Consider the following 26,427-nt stretch of genomic DNA (forward strand, 5'->3'; position numbering starts at 1 on the left):
CTCCTCCTGCAGCCCAACCCACAATAGTGTTCCCTCTGCTGGAGGAAACACATTATCACATGTATGTTGTTGCGTCTCCACTTACTGGTCTTAACATTACATTTCACTGCGGTAAATACACAACATAATCCAGATTTACAACCACTACAGTTTATTAACCCTTAAACACACCTAGACACATAATATTTTATCATTTTTTTCATGCATATTGTTAAAAATGTTGAGTGTTCTCAATCTTTTTCATTATTTTTTAAAATGATTAGTCTATTGTAAACACACCTATGCACAAAACACACCTACGCACAAAAATGTCCCCATTGAAACACATTGAAATGACTATTTTTGATGCTTCATGACCACACATGGCAATTTAAGGGTTAACATTGTTATAATTTATTAATATTTAGGTTAGGGTTATATATGTATGGAAAGGACAGATTGGTTTTAAACTTTTTTTTTTATAAGAGATGCGTTAATGTTTTTGAAGGCGCATCTAAGGGTTAAAGGCCCAATGTGTAACATTCAGTTGGAATTATTTCCAGTTGGCAGAAATTAATACTAATACTGATGTTTTTTTTTCATATGAATGTTTGTTTTCATCACCACAGAATGAGCTCTTTACATTTACAGCAGGATCAGGTCTCCTCAGGTCACATTTTTAATTCTTCTGTACATGTTTGAAAGGGACATGTGAGGTGAGAAATAATCATCTGCAACATGCAACTTCACAAACAGATGTTACATAACCTTTAAACCGTGAGGAATTTAATGTATTCAAACATGAATAGTTTGTTAATTAGCTGGGAATACTGGGTTCAGACTATTTTATTGTTTTTCCTGCTTTTCAATTTGAAATATTTAACCACGTCTTATCTTTCCTCCCTCTGGATGGAGAGGGCACAGTAAAGTCAAGAAAGGTACTGTATATAGAAACACACATCAAAGGCAACACAAGTGCATTTTCCTGCACATTTCCTCGTTTCCTTTGCAGTGACTTTTAACTCATCAATCCAGTTTGCCTTTAGTGACCGTCATCAACATCACATTTACTCCTCACTCAGGAATGCCATTTGGCAGGTTGGGCTGTATTTGCACTGTGTCGCCTTTGAACCGAATGAAAGAAGCATAAAGGAAATGTGCGTGTTCTCCCACACATGAAATACAAGGTAAGATTGAATCACAGGAGGCTGTTGTTTTTTCTACTCTTTATTTCCAATGCTTTAAGATGTAGATATTGCAGCTTGGATTACAAATCTTAATAAGTAGGTGTGTGTGTGTGTGTTTGTGTGTGTGTGCGCGCGCACCCCTTCCATTAGGAATGAAAGCTAAAGCAGCTCACTGAATGTATCACAGAGGTGTCAGCTGAGGTGCTCACAGCAGAGGGGTGTACTGTATGGAGGAGGAGACCAAACATGAAGAAATGGTTTTTAACCTCACGACTCCAAAGATTTCACCTCTAAACCCCAACCCTGGATACATAATCACCCCATGTGTGATCCTCATACTGATTGGATGTGTTGTGGCAGCGGTAAGAACATTTATAGTTTTCATCATATATACTGTATGTTTCATTGTTGTTTCAGCTCAGTTTAAAGTGTGCTTGCTTTCCCTTTAGGTTGTGTATAAGAGGCAGAAATCAAGGTAACTGAGTCACTGTGGTTCTTTGTCAGTTTCTCATCTTTCATGTTCAGGCAGAGTTTTTTATTTAAAAAGTTGTCTTTACCTTAGATTGGATGAACTACGGCACAGGCTGATTCCTTTGTACAGCTATGACCCTGCAGAGGCTGAAGACTGGAGGCAAGAGGGCAGGTCAGATGACGACGAGCTGACTGTAAGTAAAGCACAACGACTTTTACTCTGCACATTCAACAAATCCAAATGTATAAATCAAAATGATGTTCCCCCTCCCCCTCTTTATAGGAACCTTTATACACGGATGGAAAGCTGACTCTTTCGTCTGATTATGGAACTTGAAAAAAGACAGATTGTGCCCGACTGAAGAGAGATTTCTTCTTTTATGTGTTGTGTAGCAGATTTTACACAGATACACACAGTGACTGCTATTTGACAAGTATAGTAAAGAACACCATCATCAAGCATATAAATAGAAAACTAGACAAACCTGTGAGAAAATAATGTCACATCACATCATTAAATTACAATTAGTGCCTTGATCGCATGCTGGTGTCACACACCACACAGTAGATGGCAGTGTAACCCTGTTTTAAGTCTCAGTTTGTTGTTTCTTTTTTTAATGATTATAAAACGTTTTGAAGGCAAAAATGTTCACTTCTATGTGCAATAAACTGAAAGATAAAATCCAATTTTGTATCGGTGGTTGATTAGTTTGTATATTTGGAGAATTGTTGATAAAGTGAGCACAAAAAAAGGTTCAAATTAACACCTGTTTCTCACCTGCCTGATTCTGTTGATTCTTCAGCTTCATCCGTCTGGACCCTGTGTCTTTGTCACCTAAGTCAAAACCTGTAGTGGAGTAACTTGCTGCAGCTGCTTCATCGTTGACACTTTCTTGGTCCGTTTGCTCTTCTTCTCTTCTCTCTCTCCTCTGCCTCTTCATCCATCTCTGGATCCCCTTGCTCTCTCTGACTTGACCTTGCCTGTTGATCCATTTCTCCCTCAGCATCTTCTTTTGCCTGACCCTTAAAGATAAATAGACACGCAATGAGTTGAATTAATAACTGATCAACATAGAGGCTAATGCCATGATTTTTGCTCCCAAGTCACACAGATTACATTTTGGGCACATACGTTACTAAAATGGTTGCAATTTCAAGCCCTGAAAAATATCACTTAATTACTTAAATTAAAGTAATAGTAGGATACTGCTGAAAATATTTGGGTCAGGCTAATTTGGCTTTTAAATAAGTCTTGGCTTTCTCCACTTTCTAAACATTACGCTCTTCAATGAAAGCTCAAGTTAAATAAGTCTTATATGGTGCACCTTTACGGAAGCGTATTGCATTCACTTGAAAAAAAAAAAAATCCTGTTTTTCTCACTAATTAATTTTCGGTTTGATTTTTTGAATAATCTTTTTTCTGTTTTTCTGACTAATATTTTTTTCCGCTGTTTTTCTGTCTAATTATTTTCCTGTTTTTCGGAGTAATTTTTTTTCTGTTTTTCGGAGTAATTTTTTTTTCTGTTTTTCGTGCAAATTTTTTCCCCCTGTTTTACGGAGTAATTTTTTTCTGAGTTTAGAGAGCATTTGAAATAATAAACACATTCACTCCTTTATTGAGAGTTCGATTTATAACAACATGGATGGTTTAGTTTGATTGTTTAGTTTAATCAAGTTTTACTTTGATCTGGGTTTAAGACACTGGGAGATAGTCCTGTCTTTAAGTCACATAGATGGTATTATCATTAGTTTGTCGACTTTACGCAGGCACCTGAGGACTTTGTTTTAATTGACCGCTACGGTAGATCATTTATGAGGCATGTATGTGCGGGAAGGAGTCACCATACATCCATGCATACACATGTGTATGCATGGATGTATATCCATGGGTGTATGGGAGTCACTTGCAGGTTGGAGGTTCTCGCGAGAGTTCTCGATAATTCAGAAAAAAAATTACTCTGAAAAACAGGGAAAAAAGATTTGCACGAAAAACAGAAAAAAAAAATACTCCGAAAAACAGAAAAAAAATTACTCCGAAAAACAGGAAAAAAATTACTCCGAAAAACAGGAAAATAATTAGACAGAAAAACAGGGGGAAAAAATATTAGTCAGAAAAACAGAAAAAAGATTATTCAAAAAATCAAACTGAAAATTAATTAGTGAGAAAAACAGGATTTTTATTTTTTTTTCAAGTGAATGCAATACGCTTCCGTACACCTTGACTGAAATGTTCCATATTTCATATTGAGTTACATAAAATTCCAAAGTCTGCATCACAAATGACTCTATCCTGTGAAATCCTTTCGACTCTCACTCCCTGTGCTCCTCTGTCCTGACTCCTACAGGTCAATAGGGGTGGTGGAGTGATTATAATTAGTGTATTATTATTATTATCCACTGACTATAAACAACCAGGGCCTTCACAACTCAGTCAGACTACCTAGCTTGCTAAGTAGCATTGTTCTTCTTTTAGAGCTGGACTGTAACGTTTGACCGCAAAACAACAGAGCTAGCACGGAAGCTAGGTTTTTATTTTTCAAACAGGGAGCACTTGGTTCATTAATTACACGGGACTTTTCTGCTGTTAGCTGTTAGCTGGGGACTGTAGCTAACTAACTGTTACTACCAGCAGTGACGAATACTTACTTTCTTGAAAAACTTTCTGATGTCCATTCTTCATTCACGTTATTCTGCTACACTGCTGTATTCGCTCTGTGTGCCTCAAGGTGCACACACACACACACACGCCGCAGGAGTGCAAGCAAGGTCGCGGGGAAAACATGGACTGGATTTTCAGTGATGTGGGCGTTCTCTATTATGAACAAGTGGAATGGATTGGATAACGACACAATGAAGGGGCTCTCTGAAGTGAAGGGAAACTGACAGATTTATGGGACACTGTGTAGTATTTATGGGTTTATATAACCCAAAATCCACTTTTTTATACATATTATGTTCTCCTGCATTGTCTCGTCGCTGTATAATAGTTTTTGTTTCATTTTCGTAGTGTTTCAAAAAGTCATGTAAAATAACATGGTCGCGGACCGCGGTTGCATAGCCACTGTTAGCAGTGAGACGCCATGTTTCTACGGGAGCCTGTAAGGACAAACGCGAGAGAACAAATCAAGCGTCTCTTTACTTGTAGCTGAAGTCCCGCCTCCACTCTCTCCGCTTCGTCTGCTACGGCCGCGGTAGCTCCGCCCTCTCCCTCACCTCATGAACCTCATCTGCTGACACGGAGAAAGACGACGAGGACGACATTTGACCGGCTGAGGACACCGTAGCGCTCAGGGAAGGGAGGGGGTGAGCAGAGGAGCAGTTCTTTGTTGTAAATTTCAGCCTCTCCTCTAGATGGCACTATAAACTACTTACTTCACCTTTAAGTGAATAATTACAGCTTATGTCATTATTTATATAAAATCAGATTATGGAAATTTTATATAGAATTTGTCTGCACTTTTTTGTAAACAAAAAAAATTCAAACTCCAAATTGTTTAGGGGGGCTTCAGACCCCCTAAAATACGGTTAGGCCCTTCAATGAAGGGTCAGGCAGAAGAAGATGCTGAGGGAGAAATAGATCAACAGGCAAGGTCAAGTCAGAGAGAGCAAGGGGATCCAGAGATGGATGAAGAGGCAGAGGAGAGAGAGAAGAGAAGAAGAGCAAACGGACCAAGAAAGTGTCAACGATGAAGCAGCTGCAGCAAGTTACTCCACTACAGGGTTAGATTTAGGTGACAAAGACACAGGGCCCAGACAGATGAAGCTGAAGAGCTACCCACAAAATAGTTTTGGTATGTGCAGAAGCGAGTGTTTCACCACAGCTGGTTTGAAAAGCACAACTCAAACAACACAAACGGCACAACACAAAGCTCACATCCTGTGCACGGACGCCTGTGCATTGTGTTGTGCTTCCTCTGTTCTTAAAACCTAGTCACGCCTCTGGTGTGGTCTGTTCAGGAAGCTCTGGAGTGTGGTTGAGATCCTCTGCAGGACACTTTAGTTTTTTTCCACACAGCCAAATTGCAAACGTTAAGGTGAGTTTTTAAGTTCTTAAAGTCAATATTTTAATTAAACATTGTTTCTGACATCACTTCCTTGCATTAGAGTCTAATCACTTCAAATCGTGTGTACTTGTGTAAGGCTGTAAAATGTCCAATTATTTGGTCATGGGCTAAGTTGCACTGTAGAATGTGTCATGATGTTTTGTGATGTCTGAGGTAATAACTGAAATAAAGTTGCATCATTGTAAGTGTAGCAACTAATGATTTTGGAACTTGACCTCATTTTCCTCAAAGGTGCCACAACTTGACGGACCGACACTAAGTCACTGATTGTGTGTTTTATCTTTTGTATTTTTTCAAAGCTTCATTACAGCTTTTGTCAGTGAAATACCAGACGTTTTCCTTCTTCCTGCAGACTGATCATGTTCCAGTTTCTGCACGTTTTTGTGTTCTGCCTCGTCCTTCCTTCGATACTATGTGCCAACCTGCGTTGCTACTACAGTCCCATCATGGAGAAGCAGAAGAAATTCAAGCTCATCGTGACAGAGTGCCCTCCTGACGATCTGTGCTTCAAGGCAGATGGTCGCTACGGTAATTACAGCGCCCTGACGGCTAGGGGATGCATGGAAAAGGAGAAATGCAGCCAGGTGGACACGATCCGTTTAAAAGGAACCGTCTACACCATGAACTACGCTTGCTGTGATGGAGCGTATTGTAATTCCTGCCTGGTCACCACAGCCAATCTCCTCTCTATCACTCTGACACTTGTCGCAGGAGCTGTGATGGCCGGCAACTTGTGACCAAACACTCCTGTTTTGTGTGTGTGTGAGCCTTTTACTCGGCACATTCAACAAATCCAAATGTATAAATCAAAACGGATGGAAAGCTGACTCTTTCTTCTGATTATGGAAGTTGAAAAAAGACAGACTGTGCTCGACTGAGGGGAGATTTCTTCTTTTATGTGTTGTGTTGCAGATTTTACACAGATACAAACAAGTGACTGCTATTTGACAAGTATAGTAAAGAACATGATCATCAAGCATATAAATAGGAAACTAGACAAACCTGTGAGAAAATAATGTCATATCACATCATACAATTACAATTTGTGCCTTGATAGCATGCTGGTGTCACACACACCAGACAGTAGATGGCAGTGTAACCCTGTTTTAAGTCTCAGTTTGTTGTTTCTTTTCTTTCTTTTTTTTTAAAGACTATAATGTTTTGAAGGAAAAAATGTTCAATTCTATGTGCAATAAACTGAAATATAAAATCCAATTTTGTATCGGTGGTTGATTAGTTTGTATATTTGGAGAATTGTTGATAAAGTGAGCACAAAAAAAAGGTTCAAATTAACACCTGTTTCACACACCTGCCTGGTAATCAGCTGCTTTGTTTGGAGGTTTGAAGCAACATGGGATCACAAGGACGGGACAGGTGATGAACAAACCTACACAAAACAATGGAAAAGCATAAAAGATGTAAGAATGGTTTTTAAATGTTTATCATTCCTGTATGTGTCTCTCTGTGTGGGTGGAATTACATCAGAGTGGGCGTCCGTCAGCCGGGACCACGTTGGTTCCTGACCTCCATCTTGTTGGCCACAGCTCTGGTCCTCCCAGCTCTAAGTCTGGACAGCCTGCTGTGTCACTACTGTCCTCTGCAGCACAAAAGCAAATCCTGCAACAACATCACCGTGGAGTGTGGGCCTGGTCAACGCTGCTCCAGTGACACAGGACGCTACGGACTTGTCCACGTCCTGTCCTCTCAGAGCTGCGTGGACAGTAAACTCTGCGGTTCCCATGAAATGATCTCTTACAGAGGGGTCAGGTACAACGTCAGTCACACCTGCTGCTGCGAGGACGAGTGTAACAGCCCGCCAAAGAGTGACTTTAACTTGAAGAAGCTGCTGGGGATGATCCAGGACAAAGTCCCTCTAGTTGCCGGGGAACAGCTTTACGATTCATGTGCAAATTATACATCAGGGATGAGCAACACATCAACTACTGTAGCATAAAATATATAAGAGACTGTGGAGAGGCCTGTTAGCCACAAGTACTTATCTGAGTCTTTGTTACTGCTGTGATTGCTGGTGTGTGTTCTAAATTAATGTGTAAATGATCTGTGATTTACTTTTTTTATTCCAGAGAGAAAAGGGTGGATTTGTTAACCATCTTCCTGGCATACTTTAAAAAATGAAAAAATAAACACAGCTTTAAAAAGAGTAAATACTGACATCTTCTGTGTGTTTATTGATGAATGGAGTGCAATGAAAGCATAGTGATTAAGAGGCCATTTAGGTGGACTTTGTGTTTATATGGAACAGGTGTGCTGGGGAGGTGTGGTCTGTTCAGGAAGATGTGGAGTGTGGTTGAGATCCTCTGCAGGACACTTTAGTGTTTCATACGGCTGGATTTCAGATGTGAAGGTGAGTTTTTAAGTTCTTAAAGTCAATATTTTAATTAAACATTGTTTCTGACATCACTTCCTTGCATTAGAGTCTAATCACTTCAAATCGTGTGTACTTGTGTAAGGCTGGAAAATGTCAGCTTATTTGGTCATGGGGAAGTTGCACTGTAGAATGTGACAGTCATGTTACTGTTTTGTGATGTCTGAGGTAATAACTGAAATAAAGTTGCATCATTGTAAGTGTAGCAACTAATGATTTTGGAACTTGACCTCATTTTCCTCAAAGGTGCCACAACTTGACGGACTGACACTAAGTCACTGATTGTGTGTTTTATCTTTTGTATTTTTTCAAAGCTTCATTACAGCTTTAGTCAGTGAAATACCAGACGTTTCCCTTCTTCCTGCAGACTGATCATGTTCCAGTTTCTGCACATTTTTGTGTTCTGCCTCGTCCTTCCTCCGCTACTATGTGCCAACCTGCGTTGCTACTACAGTCCCATCATGGAGAAGCAGAAGAAATTCAAGCTCATCGTGACAGAGTGCCCTCCTGACGATCTGTGCTTCAAGGCAGATGGTCGCTACGGTAATTACAGCGCCCTGACGGCTAGGGGATGCATGGAAAAGGAGAAATGCAGCCAGGTGGACACAATCCGTTTAAAAGGAACTGTCTACACCATGAACTACGCTTGCTGTGATGGAGCGTACTGTAATTCCTGCCTGGTCACCACAGCCAATCTCCTCTCTATCACTCTGACACTTGTCGCAGGAGCTGTGATATGACCGGCAACTTGTGACCAAACACTCCTGTTTTGTGTGTGTGAGCCTCTTTAATTCAATGTCAAGGTTGATGAAGAGTATCTGCAGCTCAATAGCTGCAGATGAATAGTCTGTGCGCACCAAGTCGATGGCAGGTTTCAATTGTCTTTTTTTATATATATATATGTAATTTGAGTAATAGCAAATGTTTTAATACTGTTTGATTTTCCATAAATAAATGTCACATGTTCTGTGCTCCTTCAAAAATGTTTGGCACTTCACTCACTCTCTCTCTCACACACACACACACACACACACACACACACAAGACAAGGCTAAGAATTCTGTAATTATCTTATTGTCAACAAATTTTATGACTATGCAAAACCAAGTGTTTTCTGTGTTTACATCTTTTATCACAGTGAACAAAAGCAGAAGTTTAGTGCGATTCACTGGGTTGGCAGAGGTGAAAACGATTAGGCAAGGGAAGTATTGACGCTTGCTGACGATAAAAAAAAAGGGGAAGGAAGAAATTAACAAGAAAAGCTGAAGCAGTTTGTACAGTTTGAGGTTTGGACAGTTCTTTATTTCCCTTTTATAAGGCTGCTGGGTCTCCCCATAGTGGATATACATATATATACAGGAGATTGCTATACTGGAGTTACACTGAGGGCAGAGGGTCCATATTACACAGACTTCAAAAAACAACACTAATAGAGCCTCATCTCCAGGTTTCAGAAATCAGCAGAGAGAGCGAGAGAGAGAGAGAGGAATGGAAAGGAGGGGAAACAGCACGAGAGAAGAGGGAAGAGAAGGAAGAGGGGAGATGATGTGGTCTGAGAGACCGAGTCATCCGCCTAATAAGTTAACACTAAAAAATAACATACAGATTTCACGCACAGTGCATCTTAAATAGGTTACGTGAAGAACCATTTACCATAAATATCTGTATTTTCGGGAACCAACATATATAAAAAAGGATAAAAAAAAAAAAATCATTGTTCAGTTCTTTCATGTTTCTCATTCCCTCCTTTTTTCCCCAATCGTGCAAATCATCCTTCCTTTCGGACTCGCCGTGGACGCCGGGCCTCTTTCCCGCCCAGGCCACAACCATCCCGGAGAAATGAGGAACAGGAAACAGAACCCAGCAACCCCCCCCCCCACCTCCCTCCCTCCCTCCCCCCACTCAAAAGCATGTGAATTAGTAGAAAACAAACAAACGAATGAACGGAACACCACAGTCAACTCATCACAAAAAGAACCCACAGACACACAGAACAGCAAGAACACAGTACTTTTTTTTTTTCTTCTTCATGACCATTATTCCTCTTAATGGTCAGTATCATCATCATGGTCTTTCTCCTGGCATACTGGTTGTCAGCAGTGGAGTGGTCCCCGTACCCCCCTCCCACCCGCGGCGGCTCAGTGAAACTGGGAGGCAACTCTCCAAATGGCTGGTCAGTTCAGCAGTGATATATTATGTCTCAATTTCACAGTGTGGTAGGAAAAGCAAGGTGAGGAGAAAGAGGGGGGGGGGGGGGAGTGGGGGGGGGTGATGAGGAATTAAGCGAGAAGGAACAATATCGCAGGTAGGAACATTAATCAGAGAAACCACAGCAACGATTAGAAAACAACTAGAAACCCCCAACGTCCATGAAAAAAGTAAACAAAATGGCCGCTTCACTCCTTTCTTCAGAGTTCCATTGTCACCGACCCGTGTGGTTGGGCAGGCCTTGATTGGCTGGCGTAAACTGACTGGATTTTTCAGGCAGGGGGTCGGGAGAGAGATGGGTGTGGGAAGTCTAAGGCTGACTGGAATCCACTGGTGGCTGGGACTCAACCCGGGCAAATATGTCGTCAGGAAAAAAGGATGTGCGATGTGTGCTTGGCAGGTCAGAGAGCAAATCCCTTCCGGTTGGTGTTCAGGCACGCTGTCGCAGTGCCCGCCTCTTGCGGCTGTAGTAGTGACGTATGCCGGTCTGTCTGGCAAAGTTCATCATGTAGTTTTGTTTACGGGTGCTGCAAGGATTAAAAGAGAGTGAAAGAGGGAGGGGAAGAGGAGTGTGAACCTTAGTGACTGAGAAAAGTCCACACATTAACCATGCACACACTCTGATCTGTGCATGCAAACACATGATAAGTCGATGCAGCTTTCGTTCATCCACACAAACCTACTCTAAATAGTGTTTCAGTCATAACCTCAAACACTCAACACCTGTATGGGTGGTAAGACAGTGAACAAGGCAGTGGGACTAGCTACATGTAACCAAATGGAAGACCAAAATGTCACAGGACAAGACACAGGGCACAGAACTTACAAACAAACTCTCACGGAAACTAGAGGGGAACTCTGACTCTGAGTGTTTGAGGTCAGAGTTAAAAGCAATAAAGAAATACTTAAAAAAAAGAAGAAGAAGAAGTGCGGGCATGTGAGTAGGAAAGGGGTGGTTTACAAAACTAAGAGACACAGAAGAAGCTTCAGAAGATCGCTCTTGCTTAGCCTGTTCATTGCCTCTTCCATCCAGCAGGGCGTTGCCAGTGAGCCAGGAGTGCAGCCAAGGCAGGCAGGGGCCTCTGCGAAGCAGGGGACTCAGGAAGGGTAGGGGTAAAGGGGAGGGAAGGAAAATGGTGCGCTGATGTGTGCGGTTGTGAGATGGTTGTGAAGGTGGAGCTGTGATGGTGGACTGGAGGGATGGCTGGTTGACTGTAGTGTGTCCATGCGTGTGTGTGTGTGTGGTTCTGACTCATAATCAGAGAGACAATGAGAATGGAGCTCTTGGCTCAGGGTCATGTGATGCTTTCTCCAGTCAGAGGAACGGATGAGTGAAAACAGGGTTGGAGAACTGTCATAAATGGAGCTTTTCCACTACATGGTCCCGCGGCACGGCACGGCACGGCACGGCACATAGAGTCGAGCCGGTTGGTTGGTTGGTTTTCCATTACAATAAAGTACCTCCTCAACATGGGCGGAGTCATCATAGCACAGCGACGTGAAACTTTACACGCAAAAAACACATCTAGTGACTTGTGACTTGTAAAGCAATTGTTTTCTGTGCAACTGAATCATTAGAACCAGTTAATTGAAATGATTTGTTCACAGAATCGTTCAGTACTTCCTGCATGACCGGACACCGTCACTGAACTGAAATACAGCGACAGGGGTTGTGAATCGGTCGCTCGCGATTACCGGCTTTCAGCAGCTGTCTCTGTCTCTAAATACACCGGACTCCTCTGTTAAATATTGAGATTTTAGACATTTCCGTGCTAAATGTTGGAGGTTAACGCAGGTTTTCAGGATTTTTAAGTCTTTTTAACTGATCTACAGTTCAGCATTGTTCGGTTTGATTCTTTGTCGGACGACACGCTGACCAATCAGTGCACGGCAGTCTGGCGACATCATGCGTAGTATCAGCTCAGCTCGCTTGGAACCTTGCCAGAGCAGGTACTGAAAAAAGTAGCAGGTACTATCGTGACTATATGGAAAAGCGGCATTTTGCCAGTGACTCCACAAAGCCATGCAAGGAGCTGGATGGAGGCAGTTAGTCAAATGAAACTGGGGCCACATGTGCCATCACTTGTAATTCATGTTGCAGTATGCCTTGCCGTGATGACGTGATGATCTTGTTGTACAAATGTGAAAAATAATAATGAAAAAAGCAGATAAATAAGTCCTGGGTATTTTCCAAACAAGATCATTGAATTATACATGTGGGCTCAAAAAAAGCAAATCCGTCAGTCTGTGGCAGAGATAATAAACAGAACAATACAAAGAGAAACAGGTATAATGATGGATTACATCACACATATACACACAAACACAGAACCTCTGATATTTGAAAATGTAAAAGTGTTGCATTAAAATGTACAGGACTGTAAAGACATTCAAAATCGACAGCTTTTAGGGTTGCTTTTACAATCTAGTGACATTGTTTTGTACAGTTTAGGGGACGTAAAATTGTTGTTTCGCTTTCTTTCTCAATAACCGCCTCTGTGTATTGGATCATTTTATCAGCGAGACTCCACTTGGGCACTGTGAGCGGCTGGTCTGCTTTGTTGACCTGCCTGGTGCTTGAGTTAGGAGGGCATGGAGATGACCGTGGCGGTAATGAGGAGGAGTTATGTCAGTGGAGTTGAGGGAGGGTGTGTGCGGTGTAACAGATAGAAGAAAAGAATGGGAGGAGGATGAGGGAGGGGGGGGGGCTGCATTCAGGAAGAGGCGGGAAACTTACCTGACACTAAAGCCATACCAGAGGGAGCAGAATACAGAAGAGAGCAGAGGTTAGAGCGCGAGAGAGGAGATGCAGGAGGTGGGAACTGCTGTCTCGCAGAAAGGTCTGGGGGGGTGGGAGCCCCGGCCTGGGGAGGCAGGGGCCCAAAGAGAAACAGAAGGAGAAAGGAGGTGGAGAGAAAGTCAGGGGTTTAAAGAAGAAGTGAAAGTTAGTGAGAAAAAGAGGAATGCGGAAGAAATGAAAAGCAAAAGAGTAATATGTGGACAGAAAAGTAATGCAACAAAGAAGAAAAAGATAACACAGGAAGAGGTGAAGACAGAGAAAAAAATAACCCCAGTCATAAATCCAAGAAAAAAGAGAGGGAAGGAAATTTTAGGAAGAAGAAAGTAAAGAAAAGCAGCAGGAGAAAGAGTGTGGGATGAATTGGGTAAGGTAGGATACAATGAGGCACAAGCAGAGGTGTAGCGGGACCACGTGATCAAACACATCATTGACAACAAGTAGCAGGGAGGAGCAAAAGAAACGTTTGCGCAGGTGTAAAAGTGAGAGGAGCAATATGTGTGAAGGAGTGGAGGAGTGGAGGAGTGGTGAACAGAGAGAAATAAACAACAGAGTAAAGTGTGAGGAACCACGGTTACTCTTTTTTCAGCAAACACTGTTGAAAACCGTGCAAGTGTAAGAAAGGGAGGGAGTGGGACAGGTCACGGCCACATAGACCAGGAACGGCTCAGGTGAGGCACAAGTGTGTGTTTAAGAGTGTGTGTGTGTGTGTGTGTGTTGTTTGTACATGAAATATCAATGTGGCCTGAATGACTGTTATATGCAGCATTTGAAATGCATTGAGTACTGAATGAACAGGGTCCACATCAGAGGGAACATTACTCTGATACCCAAAGCAACATGCAGAGAATGCATTCAAAATGCTTGATGGTGCTGCCATGTTATGCTGAGGCCATCGTCATATCTTCAGTGCCATACAGAATCTCCAGTTTTTTTACCCTTCTTAAGCTATATTTGAAAGCTGAAACACACTTCCACTTTGGCGCAAATGACAGCTGCTGCAGGTTGAAAATGTAAGTGCAAAGGATAAATATTAAAAGGGGGAAAAAGTTTGAGAGAAACAAATGATATATCCAATCCATCAAATCAATCATATGAATCTGTAAGCACTTGTATTTCCCATAGAAAGAAATTATGGACAGCTTTTGCATGAAATGATATATAATAGTTATGTAGGACCCCCTTGAAAACAAGTCACATTTAAAAGAGTAATTCATAATAAAGAATATCCAAATATATTGGTTTAGTGCTCTCTGAAATGTGTTTTAATGGCTTGCAAAAGGGTGAGTGCTTCAGTATGTTCACATATCTAATGTAGACAATAAGATATTTAATGTCAGTAGTATGACAGTATTATTCCCATTATAAACACTTTGGTCTTTATTGTCATAGTCCTTAAACTTTTCATTGGAAAAATGCACAAAGTCTTGACAAATGTTATATAGAGGAGATATATATGTTCTGAAAGACACTGAAAATATGAAACGACAGTAGGCGTTGATCTGTCATACACAGAACAGGCAGAATCTTTCAGAACAAAGCACACTGCAGTCTTTATTTTTTTACTCAGCGTCTCTGACGTCAGAAGCCGCAATGACTATTTAAAACAAGTTGATGTCGAGAGGTTTTGCTGTAATTTTAATGCATATTCTGCATCTGTGTTTGTGTGGAGGAGAGGGAGTGGTTTGCTTTTGTTTACAGGTGAATCTGGGGCAGAGGTAAAAAACAAGGGCAGATCAGGGCACTGTTGGGGGCCAGTCTGGTTGGCCGAGGGCTGGCAGGGAATTGGGTACTCACAGAACTACTTCCACATGGTCCAATGCCCACTGGTCATGTCCTGCACCGTCGTGACGTGGCTGCCACCATCGCAGCATCACACCTTTAACCCTTGCCTCACTGGAGGAGACCACGGAAACATCGAGAGGTCAGAAAGCTCAACAAACATGTCAGTTATTTGAGTGGTGTGGATTCACTCCAGCCTAATAAAATGTACCACATCATTTTAAACAGTACCACTTTCTATCAAAGCATCCTTCATAAAACTGAATGCATTCATAATGGTTAACAAATAACATAAATAATAATAAGATTTGTTTTTGGACTGCATAGATACATGTTGTGTCATGTATTATACTTGATTTTGGTAATATTTGAAAGTGAGGAATCATTATCATGTGCTATTTACTCTCATTTACAGTAGAAATCTGAAAGTTACGATACAGCTTTGTCTTTTTAGAACCACTGAACCACTGAACCTGAGTGTCACTCACAGTGGGATGTTGTAGGAGACTCTCTGGGCCTTTATGAAGTCCTTGGGCTGGTGCTGGGCAATCACATGCCAGCTGACTCCATTGTTGATGCTGTACTGCAGCAGCACTGCTCTGTCTACAGTGTTCGCCTGATCCAGAGCTATGTTACAACTGTCTGTCTGTGCCACACTACCAATCTGTAGCACAAACATGATCTTACTGCAGGGAGACAGAGAAGGGAGGGACACCAAAATGTTATATATTATACAAACTATGACACTTACAGATCATGTACATTTAATAAATTGCTGCGGTAGTACCTGTACCTGGCTCGAGTGAGGTCCAGCGGTTTAGTAACTGCCTGCCTCATCTTACAGCCACTGAAATAGAGTGAGTCTCCATGAGCATGTGGTGACAGTTGCCCACAACCACTGCCCACTCCTCCACCCTGGATCAGCTGCCAGCTCTCCTGAGACACACTGCCAGACTCAAAGTTGTCCTTAATGGAGCTAGGCAGGTCACTGCTGGAGAGGGAGCAATCATCACCTGTTTAGGTGAGAAGAAACAGAAGGAGGGAGTCACTATTACATAAATGATGACATTATTAAGAGTTGTGAAATACGACTTTATCAGTGGAGCTGTCTCTGTCAGATAGTAACTTTTTTACACTAAGTGTTATGCACATACTCAGTGTTCAGAATAACGTTGTCAACACATTTTTGCTAAGCAGCAGTACTAAAGAAGTGTATATGTTTTTGATCAGCTGGAATGTAATCAGCTAGTTTTGGCCCACCATGGTGTCCCTCATCACAGATGCAGACCAGTCCACTTGTACAGTAACCCTGGCCACTGCAGAGCCCCGGGCAAGCTTCTCCAATGTAAACATGGTCCACTCCCCAGCTCTGCCGCTCTCCTAATCCCTCCTTTTGAATCCAGCGAAACTGGGTTGCCCTGGAAATGTACAGCAATTAATAAAGGCTGGTATCATTGCCTATTATTCTACAAAACAAGTATGATCAGGAGTGCTAATGTGTTTCTGCGCTACCCTGAGGAGATGTGGTCTGGCAGCGGGACAGTGACCCTTGTCCATGATGAGCTGTTTACTGGACTGTAGATTGTGGACTCGTGGAACTGGAAGGGAGAGCAGCCCACGTTGTTGACTGAGGAGGGGAGACACTCGGACTGTACCAGCTGCCACGAATCAGACCTGATGGGAAAGCAAAAATGTAAAACTGGTACTTTTTAAATGATAAGATTCTTAATGAACATAGATAGAAGCTTATGTTGTTTGATTCTGTTTTATTTATTTTTATTTATTAAGTCGTGACATGGCACTACTTAGGTACAAGGCTGTTGATTATGTAGACAACAGCAGGCAGGTTAAAAGGTTTTAACTGAAGTATCACAGTGAAAGACAGAAAAAGACAAATGAACTGCAGCCAGACCTTATCTGTGTTTATTATTATGACTGAATGCCAAATATTTTCTTACCTTGCATCCTTTCTGTACTGCAGTAGGACAGAATGATGATCTTCACATGTGTCAGCCTCACACCCAACAACGATCTGCAGCAGGGAGACAGCTGTTAGGATCTGAAACCACAGTTTACAGGAAAAAAACAGCACAGTGTGTGGCTTTCTTGCTGCAACGTACTTTGAATTGTAAAATATAGCCAGGCTGCACTATAAGTTCTCGAGTGGCCAGGATGTTGTGTGTCCTGTCTTGATTCTTGTTAGGCCAGTACAAGTGAAATGAAGGGTTTCCGCAGAAGCCAGCTGTACGCACAGCATTAGGGTAAAAACTCCAGCTCTCCTCATGAGAAACACCTTCTGGTGAAAGGCAAACAAGTGATCGAGAAGAGGAGGAGAGTCAAAACAATTTCTACAATGTTGATTTAGTTGTTACACTCATTTGACACTTATGTCAGCACATAAAACTCACCATCATCAAAGGTGTCAAGCAGCATGGGTGGGTTGATGTCTGACCCCCCTACCAGGATGTTATCTATAGCCCACTGGGCTCTTTCTAAGCTGGGGCTGGCCAGGCCAGAGGAAATGGTGAAGGGCTGCCACCAGCGAAGACGGGTTGCATTGGTCAGAGCTCCCTCTGGGAGGATAATGTAGTCTCTCCTCACTGAAACATACTTTAGGTAATCCATCTCATGCAGCAGCATCCAGGACACACCTGAGGGACAATTAAGTTGTTAGACAGAATGAAAAAATACAGACACAATACAATACAGTAGTATGCTGTTAGTGCACCTCCATCAGTAGAGTAATCCAGCAGCACTCCCTCTTTACGACAGGTTGGACGATGACACATGGTCATGTTGTCTTCACTTCCAATCCTGGCCCAGTACTCCACAAACCTTTAAAAAAACATGCAGTTTTCAATGCACTTTAAGTGGCACAAACATCTCAGTGTATAGGAATGTCCAACAGAAGTTTAATACTGACTTGGACCCTCGGAGGTCGAGATCAAGGGTCACAGCTTGTCTGGCATCTGCTCCACCGAAGTACAGTGCAGTCCCTTCTACTAACACACCACAGTCTGTACAAGGCCTACCGCCTTCCAGCACCTGCCACTGATGTCCTGCTGACCCTTCCCAGTCAAAACGCTCCTTCAGTGATGCCTGTAGAACAAAGAGACAGTATCTGAATCACTTATCATTTCAAGTTTATATTTTCTAAATCATCATATTACGCGCATGTAGTCGACCAAGAGAGCCAGAATGATCTACCTTAAGAGCAGCGCTGGCATAGCAATTTGGTCCAGTGAATCCCGGGTCACAGAGACAGCGCTGATTCAAACAGTCCCCATGTCCCCCACAGTGACTGTCGCACGCTGGCCCGATGTAAAAGTTCTCCACACCCCATTGAATGTCTGAGTGCTGCTGGTAAAACCGGAACCGCACCGCACTGACACAGACGGGACAGGTTTGTCAAACAACATCATGCGCAACATTTTCATGATTTATATGATGGTGGTTTAATCATTTATAGGCACAGGTGGCATGATCAAATATGAAACAGGACTCCATGTTTTGTCAAACGCTTGTGCGTACGAGGCAGATAAGAGGTGGGGTGACTCACGTGTCAGCGAGGCTGTCAGGCAGAGGATACACTGCTCTCTTCCAACTTTCAGTGGGGAAGAAGACCGATGGCTGTGAAACCTGACCTCCACAGCGGGGGTCAGCAGGCAGGCACTGGGGCACTAGGTACTTCCATGTCACTCCAAAATCGGCTGAATACTGGACATGGACTTGCCGGTCTGCGAGACGCTCTGGCACACTGCAGCCAACTGAAATCTAACTCACATGACAAAATGTAATTAATTTGTTATGTAATAGTATACAACACAAATATAGCACTGGCCTGTGCCATATTACACTAATTAATTACCTTGAACTGCATGACCCAGCCCTTGTCAGGAACAATATCATGTGTGATTGCATACACCTCTCTTCCATCAGCATTTCCACACACCATCACTCCATCAGGAGAGCTGCAGAAACGCCTCACTGAGCAGTCTTCTGAAAACAACCAGTGATTGCTCACTGAGAATCCAGAGAAGAAACATTAGAATCAGTGTTAATGTAATTTTAGCCTTGATTTGAAGGCCTTGTCCAAATTTGCTATACCAATGGGTGTTTCCTCCTGTTCGCTCAGTTGATCTATCCTCCCTGAGGTCTCATCAGCCGGAGCTCGCTCATGGTTAGGCAGTGCCACCCCTCCGAATGTGTCAGAGATCTGTGCACGTGGGTCCGAGCCTGCAATAAGGACGTTATCCAGGGCCCAATCGCTGTGGTCTGCTCCGTCATGTTGTGGCTGCCACCAACGCACGCGCACTCCTTCCTGCCGGGCGGCAGGGGGCAGCAGCACATTCACAAACCTGAATACAGACAAGAAAGTAGAATGTAGACAGATTACTCTACTTAGTTAACCACAGGTCATTATATTTCTATGTGTGGAAGATAAAAAAAAATATTCACCCAGGCTTGGTGTACAGATCATAAAAGATCTCTGTCATTAGGTGCCAGTTGATTCCACCATTCAAACTGTACTCCAGAAGCACACCCTGGTTACGGTTGCTTGGGGGGATCATGCAGCCGTACATGAAGTAAAACTGGATAAATTCAGCATTGGTCAGGTTCAGGTCCACTGTAACCAGCTGACGACTACAGCTCTGTGCAAACACAAAGTAAATGTCAGTTAGGATAAGAAGACTTAAGGCTTAAGTTAATTACATATTTCATGCCTTCAGTGCTTATGTTAAGATAATGATGCAATTTCATAGTTATGTCTTCATGTCATCATCACAATCTGACTTGCTTGTTTGAGGTATAAACAGCATCTGTGCACAACGTATGAACCACTTCTCCAATGCTGTTCATTTATATTGATAGAAACAATGGCTTCACCTACAAAAGCAGTCTTCAGTGGCTTCTCTAACAGTGTCTTTCCATATTTAGATCAGTCTGTCAATAGGTATCCATTTCACACACTGTCCTACAGTAAGTGCCTTGGGAGAAGTTGCACATAAATGCTGATAGCTACTTACTTAGAGGTCTTTTATTCAACAAATCAATAGTTGAATCAGCATCATTCAGCTGTTAAGCTTGTGTCTATCGCTGTATCATGTTTGCAGGCATTATTGCAGAATGTTTCTTTTTCTCACTGCTCTCGTCGCCTGAATATAAATTGTTCATATAAAGCGATTGTGGCCCAATGGAGAATAAAATGGCCAGAGAATTAAAAATAAAAATACATTTGGTTTGAGCAATAGTAAACATTATAAACTAGTGCATATCCTATTTGCCCCAGAGGATGTTTGTAAACACTAACATGCCATTTTATTCCAGCTATGCAATCTATTGCACTGCTAAATGTGATGTGTATAACAATTTTGTACAAAAGAGAGAGACTAAGGCAGGATGAACAACAAGGTAGACATGTACTTACTCCACTGAAGTGCAGAGCGGCTCCAGAAGCCACAGCTCCACACACAGTGCTGAGTTTTCCACCAGTCAGTGTGTGCCAGTGACTGAGTGAGGGGGCTCGACTGAAGCTGTCCTTCAGCTGGGAGGGCAAAGGCACCACAGGTTCATCACAGTACTCTCCACCCCACTCTTGGTCACACCTAGGATGGATGATGGGGTAAGATGCGAATAATCAAAACACAATTCAATACACTAGTAAAGTATTTAGTCAGAATATAAATACATCTCTCAATTAAAAAGTCTTAATTAAAAATACAAAGCTGTTAGTGCTACTCTCAATTTAAATTTTGCAACTCCTTATTCCTGAGGTTTTTTTTTTTAAAAAGGACTGCAGCTATTATTACTTACACACAGGAGCTTTGTTGACAGCGGCCATGTCCAGAGCACATGTCTGGGCAGCCATCTCCAATGTAGAGGTTATCTAGCGCCCACGTCTGCTGCTTGTCAAACGGAGCCTGCTGGAACCATCGGAACCTTGTGGCTGGAGATCTGAAGTAATAAATTCAACTAATTGAAATATATAACATGAAAAGACATATAATGACAATAATGTAGTCATACATTTGCAAGGAGCAGCTACACTAAAAAAGTTTTTCTGGTCTTGCTATCGTTATACTACATGGTGGTGCTGACCTGACATATGATGGGAGAGGCAGGGTAATGCGTCCCCACTTGTTGAATGTGTCAGAGACCAGCAACCTCTGCAGAGTGTAGGATGAACAGTCAGGACTTGTAGGCAGACAGTCTCTGACCACAGGCTGCCAGGTCAGACCCAGATCCAGAGAATACTCCAATTCTACAGCTACAGAGAAATAAGAGAAACACAAATTAAACAACAATCAAATATCACGTCAACTCTATCATTTAATTAGGAAAAACTATTCAGTCTTTCATATAGACAATCAAAAGGTATTACTCCGATTGTTTTATGACTTACAGTAGCAGGAGTTGGTGACAGAGCAGGAAGCAGAAAACTCAAACTGGATAAAGGCGTCTTGACTCAAACTGATGTCAGTGGTTACAGCATAGCGAGTGTTGGACTTCTCTATGAATGCAAAAGCAGGTCCGTCAGAGCCACACACTGGCATTCGGGTTCCACCAGGGTGAAGAAGCCATGAGCGACCATCGATTGATGAGAAGTCATCTTCCAGAGGTCCCCAGCCACTTGCACTGCCCCCTACCACCACCTATTTGATAAAAGATAAAGTGCATAGATAGTTGATGCAAGGTAGGTAGGGAAAGTGGAAACACAATTTGATATAATGGTAATAATTACAGGATGCTTGCATGGATGACAGCCATGTACTGTGATATGACATAGTGTTTCAATGCTTGAATTAAATTGATTAAACAGATGGTTCAGTGCACCTGGTCAATGACCCATGGGCTGTAAAAGTGGCCGTTCTCAGAGGGCTGCCACCAGCGGAGGCGAGTGGAAGGTGTGCGGGCACGTAGAGGGATTTCCAGGGCAACCAAGCGAGCCTGATTACTGCTGTTACTGAAGAGAAACTCCTGGAGAAGTCCCCATGTAAGACCTCCATCCACAGAGAATTGCAGCAAGACAGGCTGGGAGCGTGGGTCAGGAGATGCCTTACCACAGCCAAGACGGAGGAAGAACTGAACAAATCTAGAGAGAACAGTCATTGTCACATGAGATTACAATAGAATGTGATGATGTCATTTGGTGTGGCGTCATTTTTTGTTGGTTTTGAATGGCAGTAGTAGCTATACCTGGCATTTGAAAGGTCCATATCAGTGGTCACCAACATGCGCAATCCATCCTCGCTAAAGAACAGGTGGTTCCCACTTGACATGATACCACATTTCCTGGATGGTTTACCACCACTAAGTTGTTTGAATCGCCCAGCATCAACAGCTCCGCCTCAAGAACACAAGTATGTACACAAGCACATATAAAGGAAGCAAAAAAAAAAAGAAAGCAAAGTAAACACACAATCACTAATCCCTCACAGAATGCTTTAAAATTAGAGTGTGGTGTACCTTCAAAGTCCTCTTTGAGAAAATCAGGGTTGGGGGCGTCAGGCACAGAACAGTCTGGTCCAGAGAAACCAGGGTCACAGACACAATGGGTGCCACCAATACATGCCCCATGTCCATTACACATGTCCTGACACTGTGGGCCTATGTAGACATTGTCTATTGCCCATGTTGGAGGAGCAGAGCCAGTTGAGAAGAACCCCTGGTACCAGCGGAACCTCACAGACCTGTAGGGAGATTGAAATCCTGTCTTGTAAGGATGTTAAAAAATTTGAAGAAGAAATTGCAAAGGTTTTACTCGCGTTTTTTTTACAAGATGTTTTCAGTGCTTACCCACACAGATGAAGCCTGCCGAAGTGAATTACCTCCCTCCTCCAGCCCTGTGTTGTACCAGGGAAATAGATGCTTGCAGGGTGGAGCTCTGTGGAGCACAGTGAAGATGGCTGTGGCCCACCAGCACAAAGAGGTACAAGAAGGTGCCACGTGGCCCCAAAGTCACGTGAGAACTCAAGACGTACTGGGTTGGCAGAGGAGCTTTCAGCTGTGCAACCCACATTAATCTGGAGAGAGACAAAATGTCTTCAGTGATTAAGTATGTTATTATATATTATCGCTTTGGAAAATAGGTCATCAAGGCAGTGGTGGTATACCTCAAATTGGACGATGGTGTTCTCATTTACTTCAATGTCCCTGGTGGTTATTGAATGCTCTCCAAGCTCACTGGAGATAAACACCACGGCTGACTCATCCTGCTCACTAAACCAGCCACATACACAAACACACATATATGGTTTTATCTTTGTTAGGCTTTTACATTCAGCATTCAAAGACAAGTGCCTTTTTCTTACAGGCCAGTCTTTTGGTAGGGGCAGTAGAGGCCAGTATTTCCCCCAGGAAAGAACAACCAGTTGGACTCATTGGGGCCTTCATCAAAGCTGTCTATAACCACTGGTGGGTTGTGTACGGAGCTGCCGTCGATGATGAGATCATCGATCACCCACACTTCCTCCTTCTTACCTGAAGGGAATTATATTTTGGTGATTAGACACTGACAGAAAGAGGACTGTACATGTTGAAAATGGAAAAATGACCCAATGTTTAGAAAGACCAAATAAAGTAAAGTAGTCTGTCTGTGTGTCCGCTCACCACTGTTGTAAGGCTGCCAGAGTCTAAAGCGGGTGGCATTGGTCTGAGCACTGGCTGGCAGTGGCAGGTGGAGGAACAGAGTGTCAGTGGAAGCTGGAAAGTAAAATTCATCCAACAGCAGCCAGCTGATCCCTCCGTTCACCGAGTACTGCAGCAGCACTGAGTGGGAGCGCTCTGGGACACCTACAGCAAGACCACACAATGAACAATTACCACAACATTTCCCAAAAAAAAGATATGAAATGTAATACATCTTAGATTACATCTCCAACATATTATGTTGTACCTTTAGTGATGAATTTAAAGGAGAACTGGATATAGAGAGTGTTGGAGCAGTCCAGATCACGTGACACTATCATTCGCAGACCATCCTGCAAGCAAAGTTTACACTGTCGGTCAGAGATCTTAAGTTTTCTAGAAGTGTTTATGTGGTTTAATTCTCTGTGTGGTATGTATGCATGACCCCCTACCCCTTTAAAGATCAGAGCAGTGCCAGATTTAAGAGGCTCTCCGTTCAGAGTTCCCCGCTCTGCTCCATACACCTCAGGCCAGATCTCCTGCTGCAGGTTCTCATTAAAGTCCTCTCTCAGGACAGATGGCAAAGATATTAAAGGCACACAGTGAGCCCCTCCATAACCCTTGTCACACCTGTGTAAGCAAGAATGAAAAGGGGAAAGGATAAGTAACATTCAAAGAAACAAAAATATGTAAAAATATAAGAACAATTACAATCAGCTACAACCATAAAAGCAAGGATCACTTACAAACAACGGCCATTGTCACACAGACCATGTCCAGAGCACATCCAGGGACACCCAGGTGCAAGTAACACGTTATCTAATGCCCATCCCTCTGCCCCTGGGGTGAAGTGGGTCTGGATCCAACGGAACCGAGTTCTGGGGGAACTGAGTGATTCAACAACACGTTACAACAAAAAGTGTGCTTTGGAGTTCATGCTTTTTGTGCAAAAACTATGAACTATTTGGAGGTATAGGAGTTAAAAACATACTTGGCAGCACTTGGCAGATAGACAGTGATCCTCCTCCAGTGTTTGTACTGAGTTGAGGTATAGATAGAACTCTGAGTATAACCAGCACAACCGATGGCTGGTGGCACACATTCTGGAGTAATGAGAGACCAGTGACGACCACAGTCTGTGGAGTACTCCAGCCGTACACCATGGGAGAAGGAAGTGGACTTGCTGCACCCCATACTCAGCTCAAACTGCAGGAATGATGAGCCTGATACCTCAAAGTCCCAGCTCTCTGCATACCTTGGCTTCTCTGCAGAGACAGTGTGAAGATGCTGCATTTGATCACATTTATTTTAACCTCACTCCAGCATCTATGCAAAATATCCACACAGTGGATATGCTTCAATGGCACCTTCACAAGATTGATGTCTGTAAACTGACATGTTTGCTGGAAATCACACCTGGTTACCACATGATTACTTTTCATGCAATAAAATACAGCTCAAGACTGCACTTAGCAAGCTTCATTCATATCTTATTTAAAACCCATTTGTCTTTCTCTTCATTTATCATGATTTAATTTCCACATCAGGGTCACATGAGACAAAAGGTGTTTACTGAATCATACATTTCAAATGCAAATATAACCTTGAACATAATAGATACTGCTGAAGAACAGCCATCGAGCCTAACAATCAGAGCTGTATGTGTGCAAAGAGGCACACGGGAGCTTTACCTTTATCGATGTATTGCCAAATTGCTCTTGCTTTGCACACTTAATGAATGGGCCCAGTTGTAATGTAATATTTGTGCAAAGTAAATCCACTCACAGCATGATGCAGGCATAAATAACAGGCAGGATGTTCAATCAGGTCTGCACTCGTTAATAATGCAGGATCCTCGGCGCCACAGTGAATGGGTGATTTAATTTCAGCCTGTTGTGGGTAATACTGTGATGTCCCTGTACAACCACTTGTGGTTTGTTTGTGTTTGAGTGTGTGTGAATACAAAGGATGCATCTGTGTTATTAAATGTGTCTAAGCATGTACATATTTTATATGTAAAGTTTATATTTTGTTACCATCACGTAAACGAAAGAAAAAAGCAAACTAAGCTGCCCAGCTGCTTTTCTGCAACATCCTGCTTCTTATTGATTCGCGTCAACATTCTGTTCACTTAAGTGTTTTACACAGTGGTCACTTGTGATTGTTAAGGTGTTTTTTTCTGAATACACACTTCCCAAGCCAGTCTAGAAGTTCAATTCTTAACTTAAAAGCCTTTGTTTTCCCCTCTGTTTTCTGTGTATCTGCTTATAGACAATGATGCATAATACGACTTACTATCAATGGCCTCAGAGTTGAAGGTAAGGGCTGTGTCCAGAGACAAACAGTCCACAGTCACCTCTCCACCCTGAATGCGGTACCAGTTGTGCCTCAGAGGGGTTGTGCCATCAAACTTATCATGAAATCCTGTTCTGGAGCTGTCGTTCATACCAATCAAGACATCATCCAGAGCCCACTGGGCAGAGTGTTTCCCTACAAGACAGAAAGTGCTAAAAGTGAGAACCTGAAATACAGAAAATCTATTCAAACAGTCAGTTTTATGCACTTTCTGATACATAGTACAATAGTGCACTTACCCTGTTGTGGTTGCCACCACCGAAATACAGTGTAGGGGGTTTTGGCTGCAGGTGGCAGCTCAATGGTCACCACTTGGGGCTCTAGGAAGGAACTGAAGTCTAGCTCCCTCAGATACTGCCACTGCACACCATTGTTGGTAGAAAACTGGACAATGACACCTAGAATTACAGAACATATAGTGAGTGAACTGATTATTACAGACAAGCTGTAAGAAGCTGGTTTTTGTAACATTTTATCAAACAGTGCAGAAACAGAGACATCAGTACTGCTGCAGGCTAGAGATCTGCAATCTGCTCACTGTTGAACAGATGAGAACAGACAAGGGGAAAC

General features: G+C 42.6%; 1 protein-coding gene across 1 annotated transcript in view; it reads right to left on the reverse strand.

Moving 5' to 3' along the window:
- Positions 1-10,725: 10,725 nt before the first annotated feature.
- The window catches only part of reln (reelin), a gene marked incomplete at both ends in the record, with an annotated part of 81,456 nt that continues 65,754 nt past the window's right edge, over positions 10,726-26,427 (reverse strand). Inside the window, 33 exons of the mRNA XM_083893811.1 lie at positions 10,726-10,822; positions 14,890-14,988; positions 15,363-15,560; positions 15,668-15,887; positions 16,135-16,292; positions 16,387-16,548; positions 16,833-16,906; positions 16,995-17,170; positions 17,283-17,525; positions 17,603-17,709; positions 17,798-17,973; positions 18,082-18,259; positions 18,434-18,648; positions 18,743-18,897; positions 18,982-19,232; positions 19,333-19,526; positions 20,303-20,480; positions 20,689-20,829; positions 20,974-21,142; positions 21,278-21,527; positions 21,709-21,967; positions 22,072-22,222; positions 22,342-22,565; positions 22,672-22,898; positions 22,989-23,094; positions 23,187-23,355; positions 23,485-23,667; positions 23,771-23,855; positions 23,955-24,132; positions 24,249-24,389; positions 24,494-24,767; positions 25,798-25,992; positions 26,097-26,255. Of these exons, the coding sequence (XP_083749937.1) occupies positions 10,726-10,822; positions 14,890-14,988; positions 15,363-15,560; positions 15,668-15,887; positions 16,135-16,292; positions 16,387-16,548; positions 16,833-16,906; positions 16,995-17,170; positions 17,283-17,525; positions 17,603-17,709; positions 17,798-17,973; positions 18,082-18,259; positions 18,434-18,648; positions 18,743-18,897; positions 18,982-19,232; positions 19,333-19,526; positions 20,303-20,480; positions 20,689-20,829; positions 20,974-21,142; positions 21,278-21,527; positions 21,709-21,967; positions 22,072-22,222; positions 22,342-22,565; positions 22,672-22,898; positions 22,989-23,094; positions 23,187-23,355; positions 23,485-23,667; positions 23,771-23,855; positions 23,955-24,132; positions 24,249-24,389; positions 24,494-24,767; positions 25,798-25,992; positions 26,097-26,255 (5,792 nt within the window). The remainder of the gene's footprint in view (positions 10,823-14,889; positions 14,989-15,362; positions 15,561-15,667; positions 15,888-16,134; positions 16,293-16,386; positions 16,549-16,832; positions 16,907-16,994; positions 17,171-17,282; positions 17,526-17,602; positions 17,710-17,797; positions 17,974-18,081; positions 18,260-18,433; positions 18,649-18,742; positions 18,898-18,981; positions 19,233-19,332; positions 19,527-20,302; positions 20,481-20,688; positions 20,830-20,973; positions 21,143-21,277; positions 21,528-21,708; positions 21,968-22,071; positions 22,223-22,341; positions 22,566-22,671; positions 22,899-22,988; positions 23,095-23,186; positions 23,356-23,484; positions 23,668-23,770; positions 23,856-23,954; positions 24,133-24,248; positions 24,390-24,493; positions 24,768-25,797; positions 25,993-26,096; positions 26,256-26,427) is intronic.

The sequence above is a fragment of the Microchirus variegatus genome (assembly GCF_963457635.1).
Source record: "Microchirus variegatus genome assembly, chromosome: 8".
Taxonomy (NCBI): Eukaryota; Metazoa; Chordata; class Actinopteri; order Pleuronectiformes; family Soleidae; genus Microchirus; species Microchirus variegatus.